This window comes from Bos indicus x Bos taurus, chromosome 11 (genome assembly GCF_003369695.1).
Source record: "Bos indicus x Bos taurus breed Angus x Brahman F1 hybrid chromosome 11, Bos_hybrid_MaternalHap_v2.0, whole genome shotgun sequence".
Lineage (NCBI taxonomy): Eukaryota > Metazoa > Chordata > Mammalia > Artiodactyla > Bovidae > Bos > Bos indicus x Bos taurus.
In genome coordinates, this window is record NC_040086.1 from 103,426,616 (window position 1) to 103,438,872 (window position 12,257).

Consider the following 12,257-nt stretch of genomic DNA (forward strand, 5'->3'; position numbering starts at 1 on the left):
ATGGCTGGATGAGCATGGGTTGTCAGTTTGGGTCTCAGAAGCGCTGCCAGAGGTGGAGTCGGGCATGAACACCACCCACTGGGTTGGGATGCCCGCGGCAGATAAAAGGCAGAGGCTCAGACCGCTACTGACATCTGTAAGGGGAAGCGGACCAGCCCAGATGGACGGGCAGGTGCCTCCAGCGTAATGGGACTCGAAGGGGGTTGAGGTGGGCATGGACCAGGGGGTACCCCTCCCTCGTTGGCCTCCTGCTGGGGAAGGCCTCCTGGAGGCGGAATGGAGTGGGGCACACGTCCCTGAGAACCTCCCAGCAAACGGAGGGGACCAGGGAGCCTGGGACGCTGAGTGTGCCCGGTGCCCCCAGCCCAGTGCTGTGAGTGCCCGCCGGGTACAGACACAGGCCAGGCAGTGGCCGAGAGGGAGGGAATGAGGTGATGATGGGAGCGCAGGGATAGGTCCCGGAAAGCAGGGTGTCCCTGGGATTCATCTCCCCGTGTGTCACCACTGGGAGATGAATCCCACCCCTCCCCAATCCCCAACCCCAGCCCCAGGCTCCCAGGGGCAGGCTGGGTGGCAGTCCTCTGAGTCAGAGCCAGCCCTGCGCACGGCCAGGAGGAGCCAGCAGGCCGCCCAGTCCCCCAGCGCCTGCCCTGGGAGGAAGCGCCCGCGAGTAAACCCAGCCTCCTGGTCCAGCCCCGCGGCCCGCCTGCCGGCACTCCAGGATTCCTGCAGATCATCGCAGGCAGCATGGCTCCCTCTGCACAGGGGAGAGGCGTGCGGGGGACCCTCACTTCTGCGCTCTTCTTCCTGAGCTGCTGGGCACTCCCTGATCCCCGGCAGGTGGGTGGGCCCATGAGGCCGCGGTGCTGGGGAACCTGGGAGCTGGGAATCCAGACTCTTCTGGGGCTCAGGGCTGGGTTCCCTGGGGGGCGAGGGGGCGCCCAACAGCGTTTGGGCAGAGGGGGAGGAAGTCTGAACTCAGGGTTCAGGGGAAAAGTGGGCTCCCTGGAGATGGAGTTGGCCTCAGTGCTGCACACCCGATGGTGAGGGCAGACGCCGTCCCCCCACCCCGCTCCATCCAGGGCCCCTCTCTCGCCCCTCGGCCTGCTCCGCGACCCCCCACCCCCCCCACCCCGTGTCTCCTCACTCCTCAGCGCTGTCTCTCTGTCTCACAGCAGTTTCTGCAGGCCCTGGAGCCAGCGGACGTGACCTCTTACTTTGGCCCTGATGCTGCCTTTGAAGGTACACGTCCTGGCGGGCCCCCTTGCAAGGGGGGTTTCTCAGAGCCCACGGGGGTCCGGGGAGGCAGGGGTGTCTCACCATTGAGTCAGGGGGCCCGGCTTTTTGGAGGCTCTGCTGGGAGGAGGTCAGAGGTGCCGCTGTCGCTCTTAATTAATTCTGGTCCTCTCTGCCAAGTTGATAAAGACTGGCCCGGGTGTTCCAGGCGAGCTGGGGTTCTGACCCTGGGAGTCTCCTCGGTATCTCGCTCAAGGCAATGGTCACTCATTAGCTGGTCTCTCCCGGCCCGGCGCCTCGCCTGGGCCGACCAGCTCAGGAAGTCTTGTGGGTTTCTGGCCAGGATGTAAACATTTATGTTTTCTGTGAGAAGCAAGACGGGCACTGGGTCGCGCTCCAGCCAGAGCCTCTTCCCGCTGTTCCTGGGCCACCTCTGGGGGCCTCTCTGTGGTGCCAGCCCCCTTTCTGACGAGGACCACTGGGGACTTTGATCCAGAGCTGGTAGGGGCCAGGGGCAGGGCAAGCAGAGAGTGAGGGGTGTCCCACTCGTGACTGCTCTGGGGTCGGGGTCAGGTGCATGGGGCCGGGCTTGTGGGCCAGCGCGGACCCCCGAGAGGACCCGGAGGGCTGAGCAGGGGTGAGCACGGGGCCTCCTGTCTCCCGTGGTGCCCCCGTTCGATGTGGCCCCCCTGGCCTGCGCCTGTGAGGACAAGGACGAGGCCGGGCCATGCAGGGCCCCACGCTGCTCCCTGGCAGCCCTGGGCTGGCTCCTCTCCTTCCGCTTCCAGCCTGAGCTGGGCCTGCTGGCCGCCTCCTTCGCCAGCGAGCGCACAGTCAGTGCCTCCCTGCGGCTGCTGAGGGGGCCTCCCCACCCCTGCCTCACAGGAGGCTGGGCCCTGCTGCCCCCGGACACAGCAGCCAGGCTCACCTACTGCTCGGGCCTCATGGTGAGTGGGCGCCCGGGCTGGCTGGGGGGACACCATGGGGCAGATGTGTCCCCCAGCCCCCAGATGCGAGAGCAAGACCGCTTGGATCTTTGCCAGACTCTGACCCAGTGAGGGCCTGCTCCTTGGAGGCTCAGAGGAGCCGCTGAGTTCCCTAGGGCCACCCAGCTAGCAGGGGCAGAGCTGAGTGCAGGCCCGGGGCGTGGGGACGGGAAGAGGGTGGGCTTTGCAGTCAGAGCTGAGCTCGGGCTCAGCTGAACCCCTTCGTCCAGCTGACCCAGGGCCAGCCCCTCGGCTGACCTGTGCTGTCCCTGAGGCGTGGTGAAGGCGGCCCCGGCCTCCTGGGGGCTGTGGGGACTGGTGTCACGTGTCGTCACGCGGTGTCACCCAGTGAGCAGAGCCATTTATGTCATACAACCCCCCGCCCCCCCGCCGCCTGCCGCCAGGTTCCCGGGTTGGACAGTCCAGCCCGGGCCGAGACAGGGCACTGGCGGTCCACCTGGTGACAGGCAGCACTGTCCATTAGCGCAGGCCGAGCGCGGCCCTTGAGAACCCCTCCATCCTTGTCTGTGGTCTTCACTAGGCCCTGCAATCTGGGGGCTGAAGCCTGAGCACGTGATGGGGAATGGGAAGCCGGCCGTGGGAGCTGGCGGCAGGTGGCAGTCAGTGGGTGCAGCCCCAGAGGGCATGGGTCCCTTGCTGTCTCCCACAGATGGGCTCTTGGGCCTTGGACTCGGGGAGGAGCCCTGGGAGAGACCCAGGGCCCGTCCGTGCCTGGTGCTGTGACGGCCCACTGAGGCCCTTCCCTGCACAGGGGGAAGGGCTGGTAGACCAGATGGCTCTCTGTCCTCCAGGAGGGCGACATCTTGGTGGGTGCAGACAGGTTCTACATCCAGCCATTGAAGAGGCAGCACCGGGCACTGGTGCATCCCTGGGGGGCGCACAGCCCCACCTGACCCACAGGCCCACCCCTGGGGCCCCCACCGTTCCAGGTACAGCTCCTGGGAGGGGTAGGGGGCTGTGGGCAGGGACGGCTCTGGGGGAGGGCCCAGCTCTCCTGATGCCTGGGGCCATGCAGAACAGCCGAGCTCCTCGAGCCGCCTTCGTGAGCATGCAGGGTGTGCCAGCCCACGGGGCAGGCCGGGGGGCACATGGCCACCAGCTGTGCCCTCAGACTGTCTGCTCGGACATGCAGACCTCCCGCCTCTGAACAGCCATTCACCGTCTACAAAGCACGTTCACTGATGTGGGCCTTGGAGCCTTGGGCCCTAGGTCAGAGGTCGCTGAGAGTTCCCATGCAGCAGATGGGAACCCAGGGGCCCAAAGATGAGCCGTGCCCGCTGCAAGCCTGCTCAAGGACTCCCAGGCACAGCCAGGGTGGGAGTCGGCCCTGTCGCCCGCAGGCCTGCTCATGCCTTCCCCAGGCTGCGTCTGCTGCAAGCACGGTGGGGCCCTGGGCTTTTCTTACCATCCTGGGGCGACGTCGTTCTCCAGTGTGCCCACAGTGGGGCTTTGGGGTAGCCAGAGGATGTAAACTCCACACAGTAGCTGACTTCTGGGCCTTGCACTGCCCTGCATGCCTAGCCAGCCCAGAGGGTGGAATGAAGTATCTCCACCTGAGACAGCCATCCTCCCAAGACCTGGCCACCTCTCTCCTGTGAGCCAGGCGAGCCGTCTGTTCTAAATGTCATAGCGTGAGTGACATGCAAGAGCTTGGCACCTCCCACTCCCCACCCGAGGAGGGCAGAGATGTCCTAACTCAGGTGGTGGCTGTCCGAGGGCTCAAAACCACGGGCGCTGAGAAGCCAGCTCCAGGAGGGCCAGCGTGGAACTGCTCGCTCAACACCGGAAACAAGCTTATAGTTAGGAAAGGAGCAGAGGGGACGAGTAGATTAGGAGTTTGGGATTAACATATGCACACTGCTGCTGCTGCTAAGTTGCTTCAGTCGTGTCCGACTCTGTGTGGCCCCATAGACGGCAGCCCACCAGGCTCCGCCGTCCCTGGGATTCTCCAGGCAAGAACACTGGAGTGGGTTGCCATTTCCTTCTCCAATGCATCAAAGTGAAAAGTGAAAGTGAAGTCGCTCAGTGGTACCGGACTCTTAGTGACCCCATGGACTGCAGCCCACCATGCTTTGCCGTCCATGGGATTTTCCAGGCAAGAGTACTGGAGTGGGGTGCCATATACACAGTACTATATATGAAAAGGAGTCCGTCAGGGCTGTATATTGTCACCCTGCTTATTTAATTTATATGCAGAGTACATCCTTTAGGCTGGAGGAAGCACAAGCTGGAATCAAGATTGCTGGGAGAAATATCAATACCCTCAGATATGCAGATGACACCACCCTTATGGCAGAAAGTGAAGAGGAACTCAAAAGCCTCTTGATGAAAGTGAAAGTGGAGAGTAAAAAAGTTGGCTTAAAGCTCAACATTCAGAAAACAAAGATCATGGCATCTGGTCCCATCACTTCCTGGCAAATAGATGGGGAAAGAGTGGAAGCAGTGTCAGACTTTATTTTTTTGGGCTCCAAAATCACTGCAGATGGTGATTGCAGCCATGAAATTAAAAGACACTTACTCCTTGGAAGGAAAGTTATGACCAAACTAGATAGCACATTGAAAAGCAGAGACATTACTTTGCCAAGAAAGGTCCGTCTAGTCAAGGCTCTGGTTTTTCCTGTGGTCATGTATGGATGTGAGAGTTGGACTGTGAAGAAAGCTGAGTGCAGAAGAATGGATGCTTTTGAACTGTGGTGTTGGAGAAGACTCTTGAGAGTCCCTTGGACTGCAAGGAGATCCAACCAGTCCATTCTGAAGGAGATCAGCCCTGGGTGTTCTTTGGAAGGAATGATGCTAAAGCTGAAACTCCAATACTTTGGCCACCTCATGCAAAGAGTTGACTCATTGGAAAAGACTCTGATGCTGGGAGGGATTGGGGGCAGGAGGAGAAGGGGACGACAGAGGATGAGATGGCTGGATGGCATCACCGACTCGATGGACGTGAGTCTGGGTGAACTCTGGGAGTTGGTGATGGACAGGGAGGCCTGGCGTGCTGCAGTTCATGGGGTCGCAAAGAGTCGGACACGACTGAGCGACTGAACTGAACTGAACTGATCTATGAAATGGTACAGTGGTGAAGAATCTGCCCGTCAGCGCAGGAGATACAAGAGATTTGGGTTCTATGTATTGGTCGGGAAGATCTCCTGGAGGAGGAAATGGCAACTCACTCCAGTATTCTTGCCTGGAAAATCTCATGGACAGAGGAGCCAGGCAGGCTACAGTCTGTGGGGTTGCAAAGGGTCAGACACGACTGAATACACACACACACACACACACACACAATAGATGAACAAGGTCCTACTTATAGCACAGGGAACTGTACTCAACTGCTAACTTTTTTTATAATAACCTAAAAGGGAAAAGAACCTGAAAAAAGCGCACATACATGTGTGTGTGTTTATATAAGGGCTTCCAGGTGGCGCAGTGGTAAGAAATCCTCCTGCCAAGCAGGACACTCCAGTTCGATCACTGGGTCGGGAAGATCCCCTGGAGAAGGGCATAGCAACCCTCTCCTGTGTTCTTGCCTGGAGAATCCCATGGACAGAGGAGCCTGGCAGGCTACAGTCCATGGGGCTGCAGAGTCAGACATGACTTAACAACTGAACACACACACACACGCACACACACGTATGCACACACGCGTGCACATACACGTATGCACACGTATGCACACACACGCTCACACACACGCGTAACTGCGTCACGGTGCTGTACATCTGAAACTAACACATTGTAAGTTACTATACATCAGTTAATTAACTAAATAAATGCTTAGCAGATTAATAATTAGAAAAGAACTAGCAACGGCTCTCTCAGTCTCCCGGTGCCAGAGGCAGTTCCCTGCAAGGAAGCTGAGGCTGGGGCCCGCCAACTACCCCCTCCCCACAGTGGATGGCATGGGGGGCTTCCCACCACCGCGTCTCCAAGCCCACGAGCATAGGGGATGGTGAGGCCTGGTCATGCGGGCCCTGAGGTCAGCCGACCCGGTGGCCAGAGCCCCGTTTCACCTGCTTTGCAGGACCCCGGCTCTCAGCCCTGCCTGCCCCCTCACCAGGCCGCCCCCCTGCCCCTCGCCTCCGGAGACGGGCCGCCGGGCACGTCCTGCACCTGGAGCTGCTGGTGGCCGTGGGTCCTGACGTCCACCGGACCCACGGGGAGGAGACGGAGCGCTACGTGCTCACCAACCTCAACATGGTGAGAGCGGGCCGGGGCAACAGGCTCTGTGGGCAGTGCGGACCGGGGGCGGGCTCGGGGGTCTGGGGGCGGCGGCGGTCCTTGGAGGCCACCGCTGGCCCATCCTTGGGAGCCTGTGGACACAGCTCCCCGTACCCAGGGCTTGTGCACAGCATCAGTGGGCTCACTTATCTGGTGGGTCGAACTCAGTGTAAGCCTGAGGCTGGGGTCACATTTGAGGCTCAGGGTCCTGGGGTGGGGAGAGATGCGATCTGTTCTTATCCTCCACTCAACTGGGGAGTGCAACCCCCAGCTTCTTGCTCCTGGGTCCCTGTGCTCCGGACCCGTAAGCCTGGCCGTTCCCCCAGTGTCCCTTTGACCTGGGGGCCCCTCAGCTCACACTGGCTTGTAGTGGGCTCCCCCACGCTGGGCTCTCTCGGCGCCCTTCTTGCACCCCCGTGTGGGAGGGGCTCCCCCTTACTTGACTTCTGGGGTAACAGCGGGGGCAGGACGCACAGTTCCAACTGATTATTATCTCAGAGACAAAGACGCAGCACAGACACAGGCGGCCCCAAAGCTGGTGATTGCGCTCCCACTGGAGCCGGGCCACACCAGAGCGCGTTCGCTTGTAAATACACAGAGACACATGTGTCCTAGGCAGCCAGGTAAGTTTCCACAAACCTTGGGAAAGCAATGCCCCTGCTGGCAGCACCAGGGCCTGAGCTGCTCCCCTGGTGAGTGGACCCTGGAGTCGGGGCAGCGTCAGAAGGTGGGGTCCTTGGCATCACCTTGTTCCCAGCGTCAGGTGTGCCCAGCTATCTTGGAGAAAAGGAAGGTCCCAATCCCTGGAGAAGCTGGCTCAAGTCCAGGACAAGCCATCTTGGGTTTCCAGCTCCCAGCCCCCAAGAAGGAAAATATTCCCTCTAAGTCACTTGAAAGCTCTTGTTTCCAAGCTTTGGGGGTGCCTCTACGTCTAATATACTGAAATTTGATCATCAAACCACGCTCCCTCTGGCCATTCAACGTGTTTTATGAGGCCCAGCGATGGTCAGGTAGTACCGCAGACTGGCTCCTTCCCAGGGGGTGCCGGTCGTGGTAACGGCCCGCGTCACGGCCGGGCACCCACTGTGTGCCGGCTGCATTGTTGCTAAGTCTGCCAACAGCCATGGAAGTCTTTCTCTCCCTCTTACAGAGGAGGGAACTGGGGCCCTGAGGTTAGTTAACAGGATCCTGAGGACACAGGCAGGTAGGGGGAGAGCCTGGCTCAGACTCAGGTCAGCCGAGGCCAGCGGTGGCCACATCCTCTGCCAGACGCCACGTCTCTAGAGGACAAGCTCACGTGAACAACCGCTGTGCAAAGTGACAGCCTTGCTGGCATCTTGGCAGATGCACTGGAAGAGCGGGAGCTGGGTGCAGGAGTGCTCAGTTGCTCAGTTGTGCCCAACTCTTTGCAACCCCATGGACTGTAGCCCACTAGGCTCCTCTGCCCATGGAATTTTCCTGGCAAGCATACTGGAGTGGGTTGCCCTTTCCTCCTCCAGGGGATCTTCTCCACCCAGGGATCAAACCTGCGTCTCTTGTGTCTCCTGTGTTGGCAAGTGGATTCTTTACCACTAGTACCACATGGGAAGCCCGGGAACCTGGAGGGGAGCCTTCTCATTGGGGTACCCAGGGAGGAGACACAGGGCAGGGGGAGGAGGTCCTCAGCTGCCTCGTGGAGATGAGCAGAGATAAGAGAGGTATTGGACGGAGATGAGAATGGACAGGGTGGCTCCAGGCCGAGAGGAGTGAAAGTGAAGTCGCTCAGTTGTTCCAACTCTTTGCAACCCCATGGACTATAACCTGCCAGGCGCCTCTGGCCATGGGATTTTCCAGGCAAGAATACTGGAGTGGGTAGCCATTTCCTTCTTCAGGAGATCTTCCCAACCCCAGGAGCGACCTGGGTCTCTTATTGCAGGCAGACTCTTTACCATCTCAGCCACCAGGGAAGCCCGTGTTTGAAAGGAACATTCTAGGTGGATGGCAGTTATTTGCATCCTGTTGTTTCAAGGGTTCTCTGTGTTGGCTGGCCTTCCTGAGCCGTGAGCAAAGCGAGGGCCGGAGGACCGACTGTCTCTATGGCTGGCTTCCAGCTGGAGGACTAGCACCTCAGGTTCCCCCCAGGCTGATGGAGCATCCTCTCCAGGCACCCCGCCCCCACCCCTGGATCCCTGACGTCAGCCGCGGCCGCCCTCATGTGTCACCTCTCCTGCCCGCCCTTCCACAGGGGTCAGAGCTGCTGAGGGACCCATCCCTGGGGGCTCAGTTCCGAGTTCACCTGGTGAAGATGGTCATCCTGACCCAGCCTGAGGTAGGTGCTGAGCCGGGAGCCCAGTCCCTGGTAAACCTGTTTCTGCAGTCTTTAACCTCTGTCCATAAGATCTGCTGGAGAAGAGATAGGCTACCCACTCCAGTATTCTTGGGCTTCCCTGGTGGCTCAGCTGGTAAAGAATCTGCCTGCAATGCAGGAGACCTGGGTTCGATCCCTGGGTCGGGAAGATTCCCCCGGAGAAGGGAAAGGCCACTCACTCCAGTATTCTGGCCTGGAGAATCCCATGGACTGTATTGTCCATGGGGTCGCAGAGAGTCGGACACCGCCGAGCGACTTGCACTTCACTTCTCCAGCGGGTGCACAGCAGGGGTGATGTCTTCCTGCCCGCCAGCCCTGGCCCCGAGCTCCAGCTCTGCCCTGCTGAGCCCCAGGCCCCTCCTCTGTGCCCTGGGATGGTAGTAGCGTTGTCATGAGGACTGAGGCTGCAGCAGCAGTCAGCACCCGGCTTGGGGTGGAGCCCCTAAAAGTGTGCTCTGTTGCCGGCCTCCCAGGATGCTCCAGAGATCACAGCTAACATCACCGCGTCGCTGCTGAGCGTCTGTGAATGGAGCAGGACAGTGAACCCCGAGGACGACACGGACCCCGGGCATGCTGACCTGGTCCTGTACATCACCAGGTAGCCAAGCCCCCGCAGGCATGCCAACCTGCCCGGGAGCTGCTCCCGTTCTCTGCCAAGGTGGCCGGCTGGCGGGCAGGCACCTCAGCGCCCCCTGGGTGTCTGTTCTCTCTTCCTGAGGTTTGACCTGGAATTGCCCGATGGTAACCGGCAGGTTCGGGGGGTCACCCAGCTGGGGGGCGCCTGCTCCTCCTCCTGGAGCTGCCTTATCACTGAGGATACTGGCTTTGACCTGGGGCTCACCATCGCCCATGAGATTGGGCACAGGTAAGGGGCCCCATGCCCTGGCCCCAAGCTCCAGGCAAGGACACGACCTGGGGAGGGGAGGTCATGGCTGGTGGGGGTATCAGGAAGAGCCAGGTGGGAGGGGCCTCTACTCTTGACCCAGTGGACTCGGGAGGGTGAGGGGCAAGGGCTTGGAAATCTGATACTTCTTTATTACCTAATAATTAAAACATTCCCCCCCCCCCAAATATAAGCAAAACAAACTTAGGAGTTAAAAAGTGATTATTGTAGGAAATTCATGTAAAGGAAAACAAGGCTGTAAAAATCACCCCAAATCCCACCACTTGGAGAAAACATCCATCTTTTCTTTACACACGCACACACATCATTTTCATCCACAAAATTGGGATTATGCTGTACGTTGGTTAACTGCCTTTAAAAAATTTTTTTCCACGTAACCATTTTTTTAATTAATTATCTTCGGCTGCACTGGGTCTTCATGGCTACTCTCGGGCTTTCTCTAGTTTCTACGAGTGGGGGCTCTGCTCTGGGAGTGGCGTGTGGGCTTCTCGCTTTGGCGGCTTCTTGCTGCGGAGCGCCCACTCCGGGGGTCCTGGGCTTCAGTAGCTGTGGTGCACGGGCTTAGTTGCTCCGAGGCGCGGGGGATCTTCCTGGACCAGGGGCTGAACCTTTGCCCCATGTACCAGCAGGCGGATTTCTAGTCGCTGGACCACCAGGGCAGCCAAGTTAACCTTTTTATATAAGAATATATCCCAAACGTTTCTCTCAAATGTTCTTTTACAACATATATTGATTTTTTTTTTTTTTTTGGTATGCACGTATTTTACTCAATCCATTCCCCAGTGTTAGACTTAGGTTATTTTCAGACTTTTCCTCGTATGACTGTTACACGCTCTTTGGGCAACTCTGTGCTCCTCTGTCAGAGAAGGCAATGGCACCCCACTCCAGTACTCTTGCCTGGAGAATCCCATGGACGGAGGAGCCTGGTGGGCTGCAGTCCATGGGGGTCGCTAAGACTTGGACACAACGAAGCGACTTCACTCTCACTTTTCACTGTCACGCATTGGAGAAGGCAGTGGCAACCCACCCCAGTGTTCTTGCCTGGAGAGTCCCAGGGACGGGGAAGCCTGGTGGGCGCCGTCTGTGGGGCCACACAGGGTCAGACATGACTGAGCGACTTCACTCTCACTTTTCACTGTCACGCACTGGAGAAGGCAATGGCAGCCCACTCCAGTGTTCTTGCCTGGAGAGTCCCAGGGACGGGGGAGCCTGGCGGGCTGCTGTCTGTGGGGCCGCACAGAGTTGGACATGACTGAAGGGGAGCCTGGGGGCCGCCGTGCGCGGGGTCGCTGAGTCAGACACGACTGAGCGACGCAGCAGCAGCAGCGCGCTCCTCTGTGTTGTCTACCAAGAGTGGGGGGCGTCTTGCTTTTTTGATTTTTAGTCTTTTCATTATGAAAGCAAATACCTGCTTCCTATGAAAATTCAAATAGTACCGGAGACTCCTAAAGTGGAAAGTGAGTGCCTAACTTCCTCACCCACCAGCCCCCAGCTCCCACATGCTGCCTGTTAGCCTCCTGCCAGAGTGGAGGAGTTCCCATCCCCGCCCCCCCCCAGGACAAGGCTGGGCTCCTACCCACAGCCGCCACTTTTACCCCAGTTCTCTGCATCTCTGCCTGACTTCTCCCCCAGCCCAGCCATCACAATTCCTCCATCTATCTTTTTTGTAAAAAATATTTATTTATTCATTTATTCAGTTGCATGGGCTCTTAGGTGCCCCCCACCCCCCACCATGTGTAACCTCAGTTCCCCTGTGCTGGGGACCAACCCTCCACTGCATTGGAAAATGAATAATTCTCAACCACTGGACTGCCAGGGCAGTCCCTCCTCCATCTATCTTGTTGGGAGAAACAAACAGGAATTGAAAACCGTTGCCTTCCATTGGGAGCAGAAACCCTGGCCAGAGGCCCACCTTTCCACTTCTCCAGAATGCAGTGTTTTTCCTGTGTTCACCCCACCGATGCACCCCAGGTCAAGAAGGCAAACAGCACCAGGGCCTCAACGGCCCTCCCTGGAGCGCCGTCCTCCCAGATTTCAAACCCCGTGAAGAGTGTGGCCGGCACGTTTCTAAAGCCTTTAGATGTGTATCGGCTAAAAGAGGCCAGAGCCACCTGGGCGACGAGAGCGCTGGGCCGAGGGAGTCGAGGGTGGGTGGGTTACTCAGGGTCAACGCCGCCCTCAGAGCCGCCTCCTCCGCAGCTTCGGCCTGGAGCACGATGGCGTGCCGGGCAGCGGCTGCGGGCCCAGCGGCCACGTGATGGCCTCGGACGGCGCGGCGCCCGCCCTCGCCCTCGGGGGCCCGGCGTGGTCCCCCTGCAGCCGCCGGCAGCTGCTGAGTCTGCTCAGGTAGCCGCGCCCCCGCCCCGCCCCTCCCTACGCCCGCATCTGGCTCAGCGCGCCCCGCTCCTCCGCCCCGGCCCCGCCCTCCAGCGGCCCTCCGCTCGTGTCCGCTCCCGTCGCGGCCCCAGTCCACCTCTCCTTGGGCTCGCGGCCCGTCTCGGGGGGCACCCCTCCATCTCGGCCTTGCTCGCCCTCACCTCCGGTGCCC

General features: G+C 59.5%; 1 protein-coding gene across 2 annotated transcripts in view; it reads left to right on the forward strand.

Annotated features, from left to right (window-relative positions):
• Positions 1 to 681: 681 nt before the first annotated feature.
• ADAMTS13 (ADAM metallopeptidase with thrombospondin type 1 motif 13) overlaps positions 682 to 12,257 on the forward strand; it is a 33,597-nt gene continuing 22,021 nt past the window's right edge. Inside the window, exons 1-7 of one of the 2 annotated variants that reach the window (XM_027556811.1) lie at positions 682 to 840; positions 1,176 to 1,242; positions 6,262 to 6,437; positions 8,683 to 8,766; positions 9,279 to 9,403; positions 9,524 to 9,670; positions 11,909 to 12,055. In XM_027556811.1, coding sequence (XP_027412612.1) covers positions 748 to 840; positions 1,176 to 1,242; positions 6,262 to 6,437; positions 8,683 to 8,766; positions 9,279 to 9,403; positions 9,524 to 9,670; positions 11,909 to 12,055 — 839 coding nt within the window. In that variant the 5' untranslated portion in view covers positions 682 to 747. The remainder of the gene's footprint in view (positions 841 to 1,175; positions 1,243 to 6,261; positions 6,438 to 8,682; positions 8,767 to 9,278; positions 9,404 to 9,523; positions 9,671 to 11,908; positions 12,056 to 12,257) is intronic. The other variant, XM_027556812.1, reaches the window with a different exon arrangement.